The 21285-nt window shown below is 39.0% G+C and overlaps 1 protein-coding gene across 1 annotated transcript; it reads left to right on the top strand.

Moving 5' to 3' along the window:
- The first annotated feature begins 2480 nt into the window (after positions 1-2480).
- DIO2 (iodothyronine deiodinase 2) lies at positions 2481-17071 on the top strand. The gene is made up of 2 exons (XM_079309189.1): positions 2481-3329; positions 14063-17071. Exons 1-2 carry the CDS (start codon positions 3108-3110, stop codon positions 14678-14680), a joined length of 840 nt encoding a protein of 279 aa, XP_079165315.1. The 5' UTR covers positions 2481-3107; the 3' UTR covers positions 14681-17071.
- Positions 17072-21285: the final 4214 nt, after the last annotated feature.

Raw genomic sequence — 21285 nt, 5'->3', positions numbered from 1 at the left:
AGTAGGATTAAGCTTCCATCTCTGTTGAGGGTGCTAGACTCTACCTGTCAAGTGAGGAGAAATGTCTTGTCCCTGCAGAGACAGGCTACTTCTGAAGACAGTAAAGAGGAAAACTATCTTTACCTATATTTACTCAAAAGATTCATGTCTTTATGGCTATATTAGGGAGTTATCATCCATTTTTTGACTGAAGCTCCCAAACACACCACCCGTTGCAGTTCTGTTTAACTCTATGCACACAGCCAGCTTTATAGACAAGAAAGGTGACACAGTAAATGTGAACCAACATCTCACTCCAGTGCTCCATGGGCTTCCTGCTCAGCTCCCAATGCGCTTCAAAGCTCTGTAGCTGTCTGGTCTCCAGCTGTCTTACAAACAACCTCTTCACCCATGAAGCACGCTGTGGGTAGGGGCAGTTGTTTCACAGGAACCCAGAATACATTGTGTTCCCAGGGTAAGTTCTTGCCTGACTTTACCTCCAGGGAACAGGAAGAGCCTGAGCTGGACTGTCCTCAGAGCTGTTTGCAAACTGTTCTCAGAAACAATGGCTGATGATTCATCTGGCACTGTCATCAACAGTCTCCAGGCCTGCCGTTTAACAGACCTTCCCTAAATAAAGAAAGGGGACCTTCCCAGACAGAATCATGTATTTTCTAAGTGGTGAATCTACAGAAGAGTAACTTAGGCTTAAGAGTGCTTGTAATCAAGTGATTACATATGCTTGCCCGAGGTCAGGCAGTGAGCGAGTTTAGCAGCTCTGGGGACCCTTGTTCCTGTCTTGTGCTCACATGACATGAGCACTCTGACTCACCCATCAGTGGGGATGTATAAATGCCTTCTTATAACGTGTTTTTGCAAGTTTTAGTAATAAAGCCAGATCTGTGAGGCTTCAATCCTTCTATGGCAACAGAACTGTCATCACCAGCATTTGACTTAAAAATAGTTTGAAAAAGAAACTCGTTCTTTTGTTTGTTTGTTTGTTTGTTTTGTTTGTTTTGTTTATGCTGGTAATGTGGATGGTCACTGGTTTAATGTGTGCAACCTTTTCAAGGTATTTCTATGAGTAAACATTTGCTGGAAGATATCCTGTCTGGGTGATATCGTTTGCAAATGCCTGAAATTAAGCTACCTAAACAAACTTTTCTTTGGTGAGAACAAGACACTTTTCTAGAGGTGTACATCCTAGTATAATGACAGGCCAAGTGATATTACAATGTCTGAAAATTAAAGACCCCAGAGTAGGGAAGATTGATGGTATTTACCTTCTGCATTTGCTAGCAGTGAAAGGATAGTTATGACTGATGAAGACCAAGATATATTAATGAAGTAAATTTGTACTCCTCATCAAGGATGTGAGTTGACAGAGGTTAGATATCATGCTGGCATCTCTGGGAATGAAATGTATCCAGTGAGGATAGCCTATGTAAGCACATAGTGAAGACATCCACTAAAATTATGGATGTCTGCAACAGGAAATGCATGAAATATTTACCTAAGGGATTTAGAACCATGCTAAAAAATTCCCAAGCAAACACATCTACTGTAGCTCCCCAAAAAAATAATGTGAGGACTAAGTATTGGACTAAAAAGGTGAAACAAAGAAAAATGCAAATGAACAAAAAAACCTTCAGCATGGGGCTGAAGGGGATACTTGCAGCTGTAAAAGTACTAATGGCTCTGCCAGAGGAAACTTTTCTGTTTTTTCTTTACAAGCTTTTAACCAAAAGTTAGTCAACCTTAGTAGACTAGGAGATGTAAATAGCTATCATAGGGGAATATTAAAGTCCTTGAAGCTCAGTTGGTTTAACAGCATTTAAGGCTGAAGCATATATGTTTTTGGGCAGGGAACTTTAGCATCAAAAACCCAAATCCATAAAAAACTCATTTTCTCTCTTTCTTATCTCCTTGTCTTACACATCAGTAGGTGAAGTCAGTTACAGGTGTTCACTTATGTTACCAAGAAAACAAGAAAAGATATTTAAAAACTATACATGTACTTCAGGCAGGTGGGAGAAAATATTACAGAAATGTGCCCTTTCTTGGGATGCATCAACTTACCTTCCCACAAAAGAAAAAAGGACAAAAATTCCAAAATTAAGCATGAGAAAAAAACCTATCAATAACAGAAGTCTGTGTTGTTGTGTCATTTTCCATGTCACATGAAAATACTTCTTCCAAAATTTGGAAGTATGTTGTAAGAACATTCAGAAACACACTGGGGTTTTTCTTTCTCCCTTTCAAAGCAAAGCAAAGTTCCACCCTTGCTCTCTGTCTCTCTTTTTTTCTCCTCTCTCTTAAGGGGAAAAAAAAAAAAAAAGTTTTGAGAATTTCATTTTTTCTATTCACTGCAGTCCTGGCCAAAGTAAAGCCCTCTTTTACATTGACGTCAAGATCTTTACTAAGATTAGGGTTTCATTTCTCTATTGCAGCAATTAGCTAGGGAATGTATAAAAGGCTTCAGGGAAGCAAGCTGGGACTCCAGAGGGGAGAGCACTTTGCACCATAGGCAGATAGCAAAGAGAGAGTTCGAGAGGAGGAAGGCAGGAATACAGAGACGCGGAGTAGGAGGGGGGACGGGGGAGGCAGAGAGGGAAAGAGAGGGAGGGAGGCAGGGAGGAAGGAACAGAAAGTTTATGTACATAAACCTTTTTTTTTTTTTTTTTTTTTTTTTTAAAGTATTGTTGCACCTAGTAGCTAGCTTTACTGACACAGAAATGAGAGGTCTGTTCAGTGCTTAAATATCCGAGAAACAATGGGATAGTGCAGGAAAGTTAACAATTAACAGTCTCAGCTTAAATTTTGTAACTGCAGGGAACTGGAACAGAGCTGCCTCTCTCTTCAGCAAAATCAGGTCTCCTGGTTAAGAGAAGAATTTTTGTTAACATCTAAATTTCTGAAAAAGAAGCAGCTTGCAGTTGAATGAGTATCGTGCAGTTATGGTTTTAACCAGCCTGCTCATACTTAACTATCTCTGCTTATTTTAAATAGAGCAGCTGTGAAAGGGGTAATGAGGCTTTTGAAATGCCTTTTGCTTTACTCTTTTAAATGAGGGTACAGAGCAATAAAGAGAGCTGAAGGTATCCGGCTGAAGAGAAGCAGCAAGGAAGATGGGTCTGCTAAGTGTGGATTTGTTGATCACGCTTCAGATCTTGCCGGTCTTTTTCTCCAATTGCCTGTTTCTCGCGCTCTATGACTCTGTGATTCTTCTGAAGCACATGGTTCTGTTTCTGAGCCGCTCCAAGTCCGGGCGCGGCGAGTGGCGGAGGATGCTGACCTCGGAGGGGCTGCGCTGCGTCTGGAACAGCTTCCTCCTGGACGCCTACAAGCAGGTGAGCACCGGGATGGGCACCGGGAGCGGGCTGAGCCGGGATGAGCATCCCGCTGGCCGGCCGAGAGGGGAAGGGAATGGCTGCGTGCTGCAAAGGATCACCTATCTCATGTAAAGTTTGATGGGGGAAGTAAAAGCTGAAAGGAGCGGTGCTTCTAAGTTGGGGTTAAGGATTCGTGAAATTCTGCAGCTGCTGACTCCCTGTGCTAACTCTCCGTGCAGCCTTGGCCGTGTCACTCAGTTTAGGTGTGCCTCAGTTTCCCCAACAGCCTGAATAATAGTCTTCATGTTTTTAAAGTACTTCAAGATCTTCATGTAAGAGTAATATAAAATACTGTAGATGTTTTCACAGCTGTAGTTTATTATTGCCATGTGAGATGCTCAGATATTATAAAAAGACTACATCTCCAGATAGAGCTCTACAGAGATAGATGTTAGCTGTGTTTTATTTGTTTTACCTTAAGTATTGAAATGAACCGTTGTCATTACACTGGCATTTTCTATTATTCATATGTTAACTTTTATATTGGAGGAAGCATCCAAGTAATAGTAAAACTGTGCACAAATTGACAAGTTACCTTTTTCCTTCATGAAAGCAGTGACAGAGGGACGTGTCAGAGATTAAAAAGGAACTTGACTAGCTGTCGGACAGCTGCCTGGTGATTTAGGTTAATAAAGCTAGTAACAGTTGTGCAACATGTACTTTTCCTTTCAAAATTTCTTACAAGCATTACCCAGTGGTACTGCCCAGGTCTCATGAGGTAGCTAGAATTCCCTTTTATAGATTGAAAAGGTGGACCCAAAAACCATGAAATTTCTCGCGCAGACCACCCAGTTAGTAAGTAGAACTGGATTCAGAGCTCTGTGGCTTTCAAAACAGTGCTTAGTCTGTTAATTTGTTGTCTTATTTAGACCATCTAATTTAACATACTTCATGGGATGTCATAGGGGTCCTGTCCAAATGATACTCTTTTGAAATATTTCTTTTTGTATTGCCTTCCCCTCAATTCGCTTTCACACCTCTATAATAGCCTTTGTATTTGCTCTTATCTAAAAATGTGAAGAGCTGGTGATGTTGGTGTTTGCTGGCTTTGTGATATGGAATACCATCTGCTTAGCCCGAAAATCAAGCCATGGGGACATTAATTTTCAGTGTAAGACAAATATAAATAACTTTAGCTTTTGCCAAATGGGTCAACCTCTTACTGTCACCACAGGAATCATCCAGCTGGCTACCCAAACAAAATAATCCTGAATGAAGCCAACTATTCTCCTAGCCCTTCTAGTCTTTGTTTTTATTCTCTTCATAGACATTAAGTAAGTACATTTTACAGTGGCCTTGTTAAATGGGTCACTGAACACCATTGTTCCCATTTTACAGACAAGGCAAGGCAGGACAGTTAACACATGACTTGGTCAAGGCTCCAGTGGAAGTTGGTAGCATGACTCTGCCACAGTCAAGTTTTGAGTTCCCATATTTGCAACCTGTATGTGGCCTGGGGTCTGGGGAAGATGTGAAGTTGTAAGAAACCTTATATCCATATTCCAAATATTTTCAATCTCTTTTTGCTTAAATTGCACACAGTTTTTAAAATTAGCCTATTGCATGCCTGTCTGTAGTCTCCAAAGTCATGCTCTGCCTTTCTTTCAGTATCATTGATGTTAACCATGGAAGCAACAGGTAGGGTGACTGTGCTATTTTTGGTGTTGGCAATGAAACTCATACCTTGAACTTTGGTAATTTTATTTTCTCCCTTATCATGATTAAATCACCTGGGTTCAGGTCATAAGGTTCCCAGAATGAACTCTGTGCCTCAATGAACTCAGCAGAAAAATGTATATAAACACAACCAATTTTTTTCAGCCTGTTCCAAAAAGAGGAAAAAATCCATTCATGACAGCTACCCTTAAGACAAAATGAATTTACCAAAAATTCATAGAAAGACTGTTTTACGTGATACAACTATGGGCCATAAGGACAGAAGATCATTGGGAACTCTTGATTGTCACAGAAAGATAGTTTGAGTATAGAAATCAAATTATAAATGGGACAAAATAAACTGAGGAGCACTATTGGAAGAAGATTCATCACCTTCACAATAAACACGAATCTTTCACTTATAATTTAAATGAGAATCTGTTCCTGTAAAGAAAGAAAAGGAAAAAGGTTTAATTTGAAAAGTTGTACTAGTAGATTTGAAAAAGATTGAAACATACTCTGCTTTGTAATATATTAAAAAACCATGAGAAATAGAGAAATATATCAAAGAATGTCCTACAAAGCACATTTTTCCTTAAGTCACCCTTTTCTAGATCCTGAAGAGTTACTCTGTTGTGAGACCTTTCTCAGAGACAGTAAGTGAGAAATTAACACGTTATGGAATCAGGGCACTGTACAGAATGGCAAAATGTAGCTGATATCAACCATTGGAGTTTGTTGCTCCAATTTGCCAGCTAAAGCCAGGTATTAGCAAATTACTTTAAAAAGTACTTAAACTCATTCCACTGAGCAGTATTTATGAGAAAATAACCATTTTTCATGTAGATTAATACAATTGCAGATGTCTGAGATAACCAGAGCCAGATTGCCAGCTAGAGGAAGACTGGATCAAAGAAGTAACTATGCTTGGGTTTACTGTGTTTTGTATCACTTGCACACAATTCTTCCTGAGCACCTTTCATAATATTTTCACAAAACTACTTTTACTTGATGTAAAATTTCTATTCAAAGAAAAGTTTATGGGAAGGCATTTCAGAAAAACACTGTGGGTAGACACTACATTCTGAATTAATGTAAATTTATTACAAGAAAGGACCTTTGCCTCAAAAGTATTCATTGTCCCAGAATTGATTTTTTTTTTCAAGGCTAGTATGTACAAGATATGATCTTGTAATGGTTAGAGTCTATTTCAAACAAGTTATTCTGATTTGCTTTCACATTTTCCAGAAATCTTATTAATATCTCATCCAAATTTCAACTTTTTTTCTGCTTTTTGTTCATTGCACATGATTTTTGGTGAAGGCAGTTATTTCATAGGCAAGATTACCTAGCAAGAGTTGAAGATTTTAACACCATCAGTGAGGAAACAATACAAAGTTTGTTGTATTGTATGTAGAGTATATTCAGTGTTCTTTTTTATTGGAACATTTTATACAACTGGTTTTCTCCATCTCTTAAAAACCTACTGGAATCAAAATAATTGCTTTTTTGTTTATATTGATTTTTAATGTAAATTTTGCTAATGAATAATATATTTCTTTTTACTTCCTTAGCTCTGAGTTCAATATATGTCCATCTCAGTGTTGATACTGTCTACACTGCACCAGCTTTGTGATTTATAGACCATCCTATTATTTTCCAAGAGGCAAGTGTGTCTTACATTACAAAGGAGTCTTTAGGACCAAACTAAACATCATAACTGAGAGAAATAGAGCCAGTAGTCAAGTTAGATTAACTTTCTGTAATTGAAAGAGTGCAAATGTTTTAAATATCATTTTTATATATGTACGTGTGCGTAGGTATTTGCAATTTTAAACATTTGCCTGTATAAAGATTGATATATAACACTTTTTCTCTATATATCTGTACACATATATATATATAGAAAGGCAAAAGTACACACATGTAAGCATACCTTTCCAGGAGTCAGTCCTCTCATTTCTCCATGTATGTATAGACATATATATGTGTGTGTGCACACATACATACAGGTATGAATGCACTCACAGCTATTGATGAGAGAGAAAAAACAAGACTTTTTGGCAGGATGTTAGTGGAACCATGATTTACACAGGCCATTTCTACAAATGCCAGTGAGGTATTTGCTTTAGCTTAAAGCATGTATACTGGAGAAATTTTGGAAAAAAAAAATTGACAGTTTTTTTTTCCTGATAGTGCTTTATGCTCTATGCTTTGTTTAGTAATGGGATGAATCTGTTTTCTAACATACCAAAGGTGAGAAATTGTTATCTTAAAATGCTTTTAAAATAGGTTAAAAATGGTTATACCCGTTAGAGATGTGGTGAGGCCTTGTGGTGGGAGCTTTTCCAGTGCCAGATATGAGCTCTGTGTTTCACCAAGGCAGAGCTATCCTTCACGGTCTCAAGTAGAAAGCTTTAATGTTATCCTTGAGGAAATTGTCCCTCTCTCCAACTCAGTGTGGGGCAGTTACAGGGGACACAATGGCCTGTCCCTGCAGCAGCCCAATATTCAGGAGTGCTGTGATGTGCCTCTGGCTCAGTGTGCACACACAGATCCGTGTGTAACCCTGCTCCATGGGCCCCAGAGGGGTGCTGGTATCTCAGGTGATGGATGGTGGTGGGTGTGTTGTACTTGTACAGATTTTTACAGTCCTCAGAATGGGCCAGCAGCAAGCTCTGGCATGACAGTCCCAGCACAGGGAAAGGCTGGCACAGGACCCAGGTTTATGGCGTAGACCCAGCGCTGGATGCAGCAGCAAGTAGAGTGGTTCAGTAAACACCCAGCGAGATTTTCCTGGGTTTTCAGGCAGGCAGTTAAATTACCTTTGGCTGCTTTTTCCTGCCTGGTAGGTAGATCATCTAAAATAAATCAGCATGCAAAGCAAAACAGTCCCAAACCTTGCATGTTAAATGCACGCTGCACAACATTATCACAAAGGTATATGTGAAAGTAATATATAAGCATGATCTTCTACCTTCTCTTTGGCTGTCCAGTAACTCTTTGCTTTTTGGGGAAATGTTTTAAAGGTTGAAACAAAGACACAACCTTCATACTTACTATTTGTATTTATTTTGTCTGGCAAGGTAAGAAAGTCTCTCTCTCTGCATTTGACAGTGATAAAGGGAATTTGTGAAAGAAAGTCAGTTGTATAATTTAAAGGTTTAAAACTAGGCATAGTGTGGTATTAAAAATATTTTATTGGTTTCACAAAGTTCAACTTTAGCAGAATTGTTTTCATTGACATTTGCAAATGAAAACAATCTTGAAAGAAGTGAGAAAAACAAAACTGAACCAAACCACAATTAAAACTTCTCCTGCAAAGTTGGGAGCATAAATTCAACAGGATTTAGTAATGACATTGTAATCATTATTAACACTTTCTCATCATTATTAAGATATAATCATGTTCGTTGTAGCTGTGTAGGAGGATCAGGCTAGGCCAGGGATCCATTTTACTAGGCCGTGTCCCAACAAGAGGGGCAGACAGTTGGTCTCATGGAACTTAAGAGTTCAAACATTCAAAGAGTAGGAAGAGGAATATGAGGCCTTTTATCCTACATGGACTCTCATCCCATTTCATTTTACAGATCTAAATTCACTTCTTCCACATCTCTTGGCAATGTTCCATTTTCACCCTTGTGCATGAAAAACTGACTGTAAGGAGTGCTTGCCTTGTTGTCAAAGCCTTGTAAAAACCCCGTTTTGCTGTGATAGACACAAAAATTTAGCTAATGGGCACTATTCAGGAAGAGGATCACACACAGTTCTTGGGTGCTGGCTCTATCTCTCTGTCAAAACCACCACTGTGTATTCACACTCATAAAGCTGAGTAAAAAAAAAAAGTAAAATAACCATAATCCAAATTAATATCAAATTCCCTTTCTGTGCTGAGTAACAGAATCTGGTGACAGTCTCTGTCACGTGTAGGTAGAGCCCAGAGGCCATGGTGTAGCAGGCTGTGCTCCCAACTTGAGGGAAACATAAAGCCCTTAAGAAGCTTGCTCTTGGCTCCCCAATCATAGGAACTAAAATTAACTGTAAGAGTGCAAGGCAAAAGGCTCCTTTATGGTTTCCTTGTGCCATGCATACTCATTTGTGGGACTGGTGGCTTTTAAATGGAGAGAGCAGCATTTGACTAGTTATTTTTATCTGGACTGTGCCTGGTTTGTTTGTCTCCCCCTTCCCTTCGTCAGCTCCACATATCTGATCCTAAATAAATGGCTCTGGAAAAGCCTGAGCCATTTCTAGTATCTGCTCTCCAATTTGAATAATTCAAGTCACCACCTTCCCAAGACAAATGAAGAACTTCTGCACCTTTACTCCAGACAAGGATTTTTGTCAACTGCACCACTCTGGGTCATGAAATAACGAAAACAAAAGTAATAGTTTGTAGAATTTGCCAACCAGAGTCAAATTATGATTTGGATGAAGCTATACCTAGCTGAATGGGATCAAATGAAAGCAGAGAATTATAAAAATTGCTAAAGTCTGCAGGGATTCAGTTCATCACCAGTCACTGTGCTCCTGTCCCAACTTCAACATGTCCATATTCAAGTGACTAATTTCATAAACTGTTAATTGTCTGGAAGCACCTATTTTTTCAGAGGGTTGACACAACCTGATGAGTCTGCCAAACTATATAAAAATCCATGATTTAGGGAAACAAAGCTGTATCCCTGTGCACAGGATCCCAGGAAGGATATGCTGAAGCTGATAAATGCAAAACAGGAAAAAAGAGAAAGCAAATGAGGAGACAATGTTTTGTCTGTGGGGCTTTACCTACTCCTTGTGGAAAATGCACTACAAACTTAGCAGTATGTGCTATTTCTAGCCTGCAGTTTATGAATAGGGCTTTCTCTCCTGCTTCTAAGTCTCCTTCATTTTGCAGGCTGTGTGCTAAAGCATCAGCAATCTTGTTCCCTTTTCACTCTGCATGGAGACTGAGAGCAGGCTGTCAGGCAAACACAAAATTCCCACAAATGATGCGAGTCAGTGCTCTGGTGCTGCTGCTTGCCCCTGCTGCAGGCTGGGCTGCTCTCAGCTTTGGCTGGCCTGCCTTGCGTGTCCCACCAGGCTGGGTGGGAGGGGATGCTGTGTGCTGCTCCGCTCCTGCCTCGTTCAGAGGGCTGGCACCCAATGGCCACATACTCACGCGCAGAAGTACGTGATTGTGGGAATGCTGGATTGCGTGTGAGGGGAATTCTGCTGGTTTGTTTCTCTGAATTTACATTTTGCCTGCCTTTGTGTAATATTTCAAAAGCAGTTTGGCTGAATACGTGAGTGTTTTTGTTTGTTTTCTCATTGCGTTGGTTTTCTTTTCCAAGAGCTATTTTTTCTTTCAATAAATAACAACAAAGATGGCCAAGGCCTACAATGCAGATGATCAGCAAGGATGATATTGTCATCCTGTGTCAATCGGTTCAGAGTCTGGTGAAATAAACAGTCCCTTGGGAATGTCAGTGCTTCATCAAGACCAATTAGTGGATCTGCCGCTGCTGCTTATGTTTAAGCATTAACGACTGGGCAGGGCTGCTTTTTGGAGTGCCTGACACTGGCATGGAACAAGGCACCGACCTAATTACTTCTCTACAAGAGCAGAAAATGCCTTGTGAATGCCTGCTTGGCAAGGATGTCTCATTAAGGGGAAAAAACCCAACAGAAGCACTCCTAGAAACAAAAATTGAAATGATAGGTAACCTGCGGCCATGAGACTTCCTTCATGGCTGTGGGAAATGCGGAGAAGCTGCTGTAAGGTGATATACAGCTGTACAGATGGAAAAAGGCCAATTTGTACTTTGTTTCCTAACTCCATCTATTTTTATAGTCCATAAGGAGTATGAGAGACAGAATGCAAACTGGCATTGTTGAAGAACAGAAAATATGTTGTCTTTGGTATTTATATTAAATAGGACTTGAAGGCCATTCCTATGTTGGTGTCTCTTGGAAGTTGTTTTATTAGTCTGTTTCTTGAGGGTTTGCAACTGGCCTAGGAAATTAAAGAGTTTGGTAGGCCTGAGTGAGGAATTGGTAGTGAGAAGTTTATGATATATAGCCTCTCTTTCTGCTTAAAACGACCAAGAAGCAAACTGTGGTTTCCCAGTCAGTCATGATAGTTTTGTTTAAATAAAACCTGAGGAGTAAGTAGAAACATCAGCTACTCAAATGTTTCTTTGCTCCTAAGCAACTCTGTTTGTTCTTGACTTCCAGGTGCTTCTCCTTACCTTTATTTTTCTTTTCCTCTGAAGAGTGAGAGAAAATATAAGAAATTCAGAATGAATTGTTTAATTGTGATTTGTGAGATAAATTGCATGTCATTACTTCTTTTGTTTGACTGGATGAGCAGACACTCTTAAATGCTGAAGTCCATTATTCATCCAGGGGGTTGGGTGAAGCACAAATACTTAAATGTCAGGCTTTGCTCAAAAGGCACCTTTAGAGCAAGCTAGCTAGCTCTGAAAAGTCATGTATGATAGTGCAGGAACAGTTAAGCTTTCTAGGAGAAGAGGGATCTAGTGTTTGTGTAGATATGCATGTGTTATGCTCCTTGAGATCTTCCTTTTTTTGGTAGTCACCAGTTTATCACAAATTGCTGAATTGTTTAGTTGGCTTCTGGATTGAATGCTCTCAGGATGATTATAAGGATGCCACATGATCTTTACCTGTGTATTTCTTTGTTCAAGTGCAGCCCTTTACCTTACTCCTGCTTTACCTATCTTACATCACAGAATGGCAGAGAGATGATCAAGAGTTGAACAGAAGACTACCTGCTAAGGTGTAGGTGGTCTCAAATGCTGCAAGATGCTTAATGCTACTTCTCAAATGCAAGAACCTGTGTCTCTGAGCCTTCCTCTCCAGACACATAATTTCCCCTCAAAAACTGGGATGCAGTTATTTTCTTTCTTTGAGTTCAGTGGACAGCACACTCACACATCAGGTCCTAAACTCAGCTGTTTCAAGCCTCTTCCTTTCAAAGGCAAAGCAGGAGGCTTTTTTTAAACTGTTACCAGTGCTCTAGCAGATAACAACACTGCAGATGCAGGTTTACAGGGATGGGGACAAAAGAGGCTTTGCTTTCCCAGAGCATCATTGTTTCTCTGTGGTGCAGCTGCATATCCTCTGCTTCCAGTGGCATGATCACTACACATGGCATGGCTGTGTTTCAATTTGCCCTATTGAAAAGTGTCAAAACAATGCTCATAATCATGTGCCAACATGCTGTGAGACATTCTTATATATCTGTGAAGTCTGGAATCATTAGTGACTGTGTCTTACAAACTTCTTTGATTAGTCTCTTGCTTCTGTTCTGATGAAATAGCGCAGAGTCATGAATAACTGCAGTTTTGTTCAAGATAGTCAGGTTTCTGAGGGAGAAATTGAAGATCCAGTATCAGCTATCTACTTGCCTTTGGATCTATGTTCAGCAGCAGCTGCATGAGTTCAGTGTTCAGCTGTTCACTCAGCTTCTTACTGCATCTGACTCCTATATTGCATCTAATACCCTATGATGCAATGCAAAATAGAAGTGCACCAAAAATCAGTTATTTATTGAGTATTTACGTGGTTATCATGTAGTGTTAACTTCTATAGACTTTAACTGCAGTGTAGCTTCAGAAAGAAATACATAAAATGTAAAAGACTTCAGAATTGAGCCCTGTGTGTTTCCTTCAAAGCAACAATTCTGAACATAATCAAATAGTCAGGGGTCAGAGATAGAAAAAGACAGGAAAATACAAAAGGATAATTGCATTGCTGTACTAGAGGTTGATGTTAAAGTCAGAGACATAGGAATTACTGTGGCAGAGCTCATTAAAAATTAATGGCATTATGCAATAACATTTTGTGGTTCTATACTAGTTATCAGATCTTGGAGCCCTCTGCAGGCTCCACCTTATTCTGGCATTCCCTCCTGTGAGTTGCCTTTATTCTGTCTTTTTTTTCTATGGACATGCAAACAAAAATGATCAGGCAAAATGTCCTTTCCACCATTGCCTGTTGGGTCTGAGTTAGATCTGAAGCTGGAGCTGAGAACAGTTAATTTTCGCCTCATCAGGCTTCAGCCATGATATCAACTTTCCCCTTTTCCTGCTGTTTCCCCCCCCAATCATCTTGTAAAGCAGTAGAAGGAAATGTGTTGTTCAGTCACTGATGAAATTACTGCAAATAGGATAGAAGAAATTTTAGAGAGCGCAGTCTTGGATGATTCACTGTCATAGCAGTGTATATATTATCTGGGCATCTGCAGAGATCTCGTGTTTGGTACTCTTCAGTATTTTCATTCTTGGACTGCAGGATGGAAGACAATATACAAATCTGTAAATCTCTCAAAATTGAGAGACACTGTGTGTTGTGAAGATCAGGAATATAACACAGAATGATTTTTGAGAATTGGAAAAATGTCTTGAAAATTGAATTTTGAGAATTGACAAAATGGTTGTGGGCCTAAAAGGGACCTTTCTAATGCCTTACTAGCTAATCCCTAATCAACAAGCTATTGTTTTTCCAAAACAGTCATGGTATCTCATAAAAAGCAAACAACTAGAATATATAAACAGGTGTAGTCTGTGAGCTACTTTATTACACTAAGTAATTGTCTGATTATACTGAAAATTGGTGAAAAACTGTTGAAGTTTTGAATAGTGAGCTCCAAGGATGATGTGAACCAAGAGGAGTGACCTCATGGAAAATGCTGGTGGAAAAAGCCCTATGTGTCACAGAGGAAACTTAGAAGAAATTTAAGGTAGTCTGTCTGAGCAAGTCTCCAAGTACATAAGGATGGACAGGACAGACCTCTTATCAAATTTTCTGACATTAATGAAGTAGTATGTTTGTCAGAAAAACCATATTTTCCTGAACTGTGAGTGCAGGTGGACAAGATGACCGTTTTGAAGCTGCTGCTTTTGATGATTTGCTCTGTCCCCACGTGACTCGTTGGGTGTACTCTGAACAGGTGACTATTTGAAGGGAGTAGTTATAAGGATACTGCACAAACAAGTCACACTAACTTGTTGTGTTTTAATTTGTTCTGCCATCAGGTCAAACTGGGAGGAGAAGCCCCAAACTCCAGTGTAATCCACATAGCCAAGGGCAGTGATGGCAGCAGTGGCAGCTGGAAGAATGTTGGTGGCAAGTGTGGAACCAAATGCCACCTTCTGGATTTTGCCAACTCAGAGCGGCCGCTGGTGGTGAACTTTGGCTCAGCTACCTGACCACCGTTCACGAGCCAGCTGTCAGCCTTCAGCAAGCTGGTGGAGGAGTTCTCTGGTGTGGCTGACTTTCTGTTGGTCTACATCGATGAAGCTCACCCATCGGACGGCTGGGCTGCACCTGGCATCTCTCCCTCTTCATTCGAAGTGAAGAAACACAGAAGCCAGGAAGAGAGGTGTGCAGCTGCTCACCAGCTCCTAGAGCACTTTTCCTTGCCACCTCAGTGCCAAGTGGTGGCTGACTGCATGGACAACAATGCCAATGTGGCCTATGGGGTTTCATTTGAGCGAGTGTGCATTGTGCAGAGACAAAAAATTGCCTACCTGGGGGGCAAAGGCCCCTTTTTCTACAACCTTCGAGAGGTCCGGCTCTGGCTGGAACGAAACTTCAGCAAAAGATGAAATCCATTCTCCACAGGAGTTATGTCAACAGATGTGTCCCTTTAAGGTGATGCAAAAGGGAAAAAAAAGAAAATGAAAACATATGCTAGTTTGAATAAAACCTTTCAGATGATTGCAGGAGAACACATTTGATAACAGTGTCAAGTGAATGCTAACTAGGAAAAGAAAACAAAAATCTAGCTCCACAGAAACATTGTGAAGTGAAAAAAAAATCCCACTCCTGCTCTTGCTGTGGGACAGAAGAGGTGAACAGGCTTCTCCAAAAAGGTGCTGCTGGCAAGCAGATAGGGTGGTTAGATAAGATCTGTGTCCCAGAAGGCCCAGTCCTGGGGTGAGGCAAAGAAAGCGTTTCTCATTGGAAAGCATTCCGTGGAAAAGCAATGCTGTACATTGCATCAGAAACGCTTCTTTATGCCCCTGTGGCCAATGCAAGGAACCTGGGAGGAGCAGGGGGTTTGCAATTACTTTGCATACAAATGGCAGTGCAGTGTGGCCATTTTCCTCTCTTGGCAGAAAATTTATTGTTCAGAGACTTCAGGAACCACATGCAATGCATGGCACAGGCAGACTGGCTGCTCAGAGCAAGATGAACCTTTGTCTGCTGGTATTTGTCCTCTCTGTGGACACCTCTGCACAATATATTCACTATGTAATGCTACCTTACATGTTTGTGTCCAGTGTGCAGGCCTGTGCCTGCTGAGAAAGGTGTTAAATTCTATGGAGTTGGACCAAAATGACAAAGGTGATCAAATAAGCCCATTACCATCTGAAAACTGAAATACCTGGACTAATTATAACACAACATTGAGAACCATCTAGAGCATGCATCATCAGACAAAACTCAGCTGATGCCAACCAAACCCTTGGTTCTGAGAGCTGGCAGCACACATTTATCAATGTTCTCTGGTTCTCATTTCTGTTTCTTTACCCACCTCCATCTCCTTCTGTCTAGCAATAGGCTTAAAGGTAATTTCACTTTTAGTTTTTAAAAAAACCCAACTTATTTCTCTTCTTTTTTTAATGTGAGATAATTACCTTGCATTACTTTGTATTTTGGGGATGGGGGAAACTTATGCACAATTTTACCTCGTTAAAATGGAAACCTATCCTGTCATTTACCCTGTTAAATGTAGTCATGTTGACTTTCACTGTCTTAGATACCTGAACCTAGTTTATAGCTATGTTAATCTGAAAGTTGTTTGCAGCCTTAGAATTGATTAGCTACAGTTCTGAGACTGGATGAGCCAATAATCTGTTTTACTCATTCTTGAAAACCTTCCCAGAAGAGAAACAAGGAGGACAAATAATTTGAATTAATGTGAGTGTAAAAGATAGCAGAATTTTCATATGAATGAATATGAAGAATGGATTGTTATATTAGAGAGATACTGTGAACTTAGAGTACACATTAAGTTAAGGTATTTCTAAAACTGAAATTATTTAATCAAGCCTGATGAAGAGGCAGATTTACAATGAGCTAACCTATTAGAGCTGACAAATGAAATCCCATATGGAGATGGACTATCCAGGTTTTCTCTCATCTTTGGCAGAAACATGAAACAGATAAACAGAATAAGTGGCAAAAATCAAATTAGTTATTTTAATTTCTCATCATGCCCATCATCAGGAACATGATGTGTTGATACTGACACAGGAAAGAATAGAAAATACATAACTGTTTTAATTTTCACAATGCCTATTAATATTGTATATTTCCTCTAGCTTGGCTCTTGGTCAACTTAGCCAACGTAGGAGGAATTTGGAAATGTGTTTTCAAGCACAGATCTGAAATAATGACAGTAACATGGGTAATTTCTCCTGTACTCAGGTTTATGCTTCCCATTCTTCTCACATTTTCCTCCCCACACTGTTCAATGTAGACACGGGTGCACTTACACAGTTGGTAATGTGCCCTGGAGAAGGGTATAAAGAGTGGTCCTCAGATCTCCTAGTGAACCCCACTTCTCAGAAGGTCTGTGTCTCTCTGTGTGCATTTATATATGCATCCATCTGTATATAATACATTTTTATGTATGTGTATACATATGCATGCATACATAAATGGTGTCTAACACCACTAATAATAGTTATCCTGTCCTACCATTCATTAATGTTACTGTAAATCATTGCTCAGTGTGGAAGATTGTTACAGATCTTCATGACTAACTGGGATATATAACTGAATTTTAAAAGCCTATTATCATAGAAACAGTAACATAGCCAGACTTCATGTTTTATTTAATCCAGTGTCCTACCTCTGACTGTATCAGATGCTTCAGGGGAAGGTGCAATAATTTTTAACTTGCAGAACTTTTATTAGCTTCAGCCCATATTATTTTTGCCTCATCTAAAGTGATTGTTGTCTTATCCCTCATGAGAGGCCGATTCTGGGTTTTGAGATTTAAATATTTTGTGAGGTAGGGATTATGAAAAATTTTAAAAAATCCCATTTAAATTCAAAGAAAACCAAATGAAAACAGATTTTTCCTTTCATATTTAAATTGGTTGCTCTTCAATGCCATTCTCATCTCTTACTGTTATAAGCTAAACCACTAAACATAAGCAATCCCAATTTTTCTTCTGTATGCCGGTCATTATATAATCTATATAGAATTTTGCATACCTTTTGTTTAAGACAAACAATAACTCATATTCTTATAGAGGTTCATACTCTTTCCTTACTTCTGAATCTCTTCTGGTTTTGCTACACTGTCTTTTTACTCAGGTGAGTAAAGATGTAGACATTAATCAAAGTGAAAATCTGTATTGATATACCCAGCACAGCTTCTTTTCCTTATTATATTCTACAGTCATCTGAAACTTTTTGAATCCATAGTAACTCCATAGCCTTTGTAAAATTTATACTAGTAAGTGTTTTCTTCTTTTCCTCATTATACCATTGAAGTCTGAACTGTTTATATGGGAAATGCTAGCCAAATGTTTAACACAGCTGTTGAAACATACCTTTAGTTCAGAGGAAAGAATTGGAATTAATAATTCAGTTTGTTAATACCCATTTGCATATCTAAAGTTACAGTTATTTTTCAAGCTCATTCTCTCCTTTTGAATTTTTTTATTTAATTCTGTAATTTATAGATGCCTCTTCATCACATAGTATACAGGAATTATGAAATTGGCTCCTGTCAATGGGAAAAACACATTGATTTTCCACAAATAAAAATACACAATAACTTAATTTCTTTCTTGGCAACATGTATAACTGTCCTGCCTAAAATTTAAAGCTATTCCAGCTTCACGGATTATGAAGACAGAAATGCATTTTGTACATTTTGAAAAATCTTGGGTTTCCCCAGAAAAAATTCTGGTCAGAAAGCAGAGCTTTCTCCAAAATAAAATAGGCATAAAGGAAAAAAAAAGGAAAAGTATTTTCTAGGAGGCTGACAATATATATATATATATTTTTAACAAAATTAAAACATTTTATTGAAAAGATTTTAAATGAAATGTCATGCATTGTCCCCAGTAGATAATAAAAGTGGCCACATGTCAGATACCCAAAATTCTAGTAAAAGTCATTTTGGGTCCAGGTAGAGATTTTACTCCCTTGCTAGCCTTGTCTAGTCTGCTGTGAGACTGTATTTGCTTCTGTCTCATTCTCACTGTGTCAGGGCACTATACCCTATTACTTGAGGTGCTCCAGTGTGACATACATATTGAGCAACAGCTCACAAAATAGGTGCCTGAAAGCATTCTGGAAGGCTACTGTATATAATAGAGACCCCAATACCATGTCTCAGCATTAGTATGGGAAACTTCCAGTATTTTTCATTTTGAGCAACATTAAAAGCTGTTCTGGGCTATCATTCTACATTGTTCTGTGCTTAGCATCTGTATTTAGCACGGTATAAATGGAATGAAAAACATTTTGTGCAGATGAGAAACTTTAGCATTTTGCTCTTTCCTTGCGTAGACAATGACATAAATTTAAGGCAGCAGGAAAACATGCCCCATCTATGAAAAATAAGAAAATGTATTAGGAAATGTGTTGTTGAACAATTGTGTGAACACTTTGAAAAACAAAATGCAGTGATTTTTAGGAGGGTAGTCTTGGTGGGGAAATCTACAACCCTTCTAAAAAAAGGTATTTGTGCTATGCATCCAGGTGTGTGCAGAGGGAAGTTATGTTTCTGCATGTGTGAAAGTGGCTTTTCTGTGATGTGGAGTATAGATTTAAGAGTTTTTAAGGCTTTCATTCAGTACTATAACCAAAGCAATAAGAGGTGTCAGGTAGGGAATATTGGCCAGTTTTGTACAACTCGACACCACGTCTGTGACAAATCCATAATCAGCTGGGCCCAGCTTGGAGTGTTGAGTGAAGAGAGGCTGGGGTGGGACAGGGGAGGCTGGTGTGCTTATGAAGATTGCTAACAAAAGAGTGGTTAGCTCAGTTAGCGTTCAGATGCCTCACACTGGGTTTCTCTGTGCACCTTTGTGTCTGTGCTTGAAGGAGGTGAACCTTTGGGTCTGTTCATAAGATTGCCGTGGTGTAGGTGCCTGTGTGTACTATGTGTGTGTCATTGTTTAAATGTCAAAAATACACTGCAGGAGAGCCAGCAAAATTTTGTTACAATATGGTGCTCCATGAAATGTGCTTTCTAGATTTGTTTTTTCTTGTATTATAATAAATGATAAAGGAAAATATGCCTCTTCTGTGTTTTATTCTGATTGCTAATCTGTGGAATCTTGACATTTGACCAAGGAAACTTTGAACTGTATTTAATTCAAAAGCTTATGCTACCCCGACTAGATCTTAAACAATACAAGCAAAGTTCTTTATAAGTGGTGGAACTTATTTACTATCTGACTACTCTCAACTTTTAAGAAAGGTAAAGGGGAGGGAAACAAAGAGGTACAAGGACAGTAGTTGAGTCTACACAGAATTACACTGTTCCAAAAAAAAAGTGCTTGAAGAAAGCATGCTGAGCTGTATATGGCACATGAAACATGGGCAAATTGGTTATAAATGCATCAGCTATACATGCCACTCCCATTTCAATGTCCAGGCAAATTATCAAAAATAAAATTAGAAATATAGCTGAATAGCTGCTACAGGAAAAAAAATCAAATTAAAAATGTGCACCAACCTTCTAAACAAACTCACTTTCTGATTTAATTGTATTTTAGAAATTCCCTCTTCTTTGTCATCTTTTGTTACAGTAAATTTTACAGGATCATGCATCTAAAAAATGCTTGTGAATATAGGTGAGAAAGAACAAAACAAATCACCAAAAGGGAGACCATGAAAAAGGTTATATCCCAGTTCCCCAACAGAGATGTTCATTGCAGTATACATTTTAGCCCTTGAAACAATCAAAAAACTCTCTCTAGATTATCTAGTTCACATCACAAAAGCAACCCCTGTAGTACTGAAAAGTACTGAAAGAAGAATTTTGAATTGTGAGAATTTTCCTGTAGTCTGGTGGGTAGTGATTATGACCATTATATCAGTTGTTGCTATAAGGAGCTATTCTGTACTCTGGGAGAAATAAAAATACCTTTCAGGTATTTTTATTCAGGTCTTGCTTCTTATTTCCCAGCTGTGTAAATCAGGTGAAGGCAGATGTGATGAAATAACAGTTTTGTTAGAAAATAGAAACATTAATAAATAACTTGTTAACAAAAATTAGACACTGGACACTCCTAAATATTTGTGAGAGTGTTCTGGTTTTTTTTTCTGGAATAGATGATATCCATGGTAGAAACAAACAAACAAACAAGTAAATTGTCTATGGAGCTGTATCTCAAGATGACCTAGGTACCAGAGGTTATTTCCTTGTGTCTGCCAACCTTTTGCAAAAACTCATAACATACAGAGTGAAGGTCTAAGCACAGTGACTCCTGTACATTAGACCTCAGCAGATGTCTTATGAGACAAATCTTTCTGAGGTTTTTTCAGAGATTCACAGGAAATTAGAGCAATCCTTCCAAATCAGAAATTCTTAGACTATACTTGGAAATAAAAATCACTCATTTCATGAGAAAGGAAATCTTGTAGCTGATGCTGCAATGGAAGGAGCAGCAGATTTTTGCTAGCTGCAGGAATTGTCTCTTAAGTGATCCTTGTAGATCTTCACAGATAGGCTCAACAGCAGTGCTAAAACTGTCCACAGTAGTTCACATAAACACACCCAATGGAAAATAACACAACTTTGTCAGCTGTGCTTCTCAAAGCACCTGAAAAACAGATTACTACAGATTAATATTGCAGATTAATTTGATAATACCTAGGCTGGATGTAAACATTAGAGCTCTTTTCTCAGGATATTTCTCTTGCCTGTCACTGACATCTGTATACCTCAGTATAATGCTGCTTCCCTGTTGTCCAATACCATGGCAAACAGTCCAGTATCACACCCAGCTCCTCCTTAGTAGATTGTAGTGACCTCTTAATTTACTCTGTGTAGCACTGGTGCTGAGCTGCAGTTCAGGTCATCCTGTTTTTTATTGGGATGGGTATTTCAAAGTCAACAGATCTACAAATTTCCCAGCACTATTTTCAGCAGTGGAAGTAAACAGTAGGTGAGGTTGGAGAGAAGAAAAGTTCAACAGATCTTTTTTATTCCAATGGGACTTATTATTTCATGCTGGTTGCAAGAGTTTTCTTATTACGTGTTTAGTTATGCACAAAA

The sequence above is a fragment of the Erithacus rubecula genome, assembly GCF_903797595.1.
Source record: "Erithacus rubecula genome assembly, chromosome: 6".
Taxonomy (NCBI): Eukaryota; Metazoa; Chordata; class Aves; order Passeriformes; family Muscicapidae; genus Erithacus; species Erithacus rubecula.
Note: the sequence above shows the minus strand (reverse complement) of the source record. Positions and strands in the feature narration are given on the sequence as shown.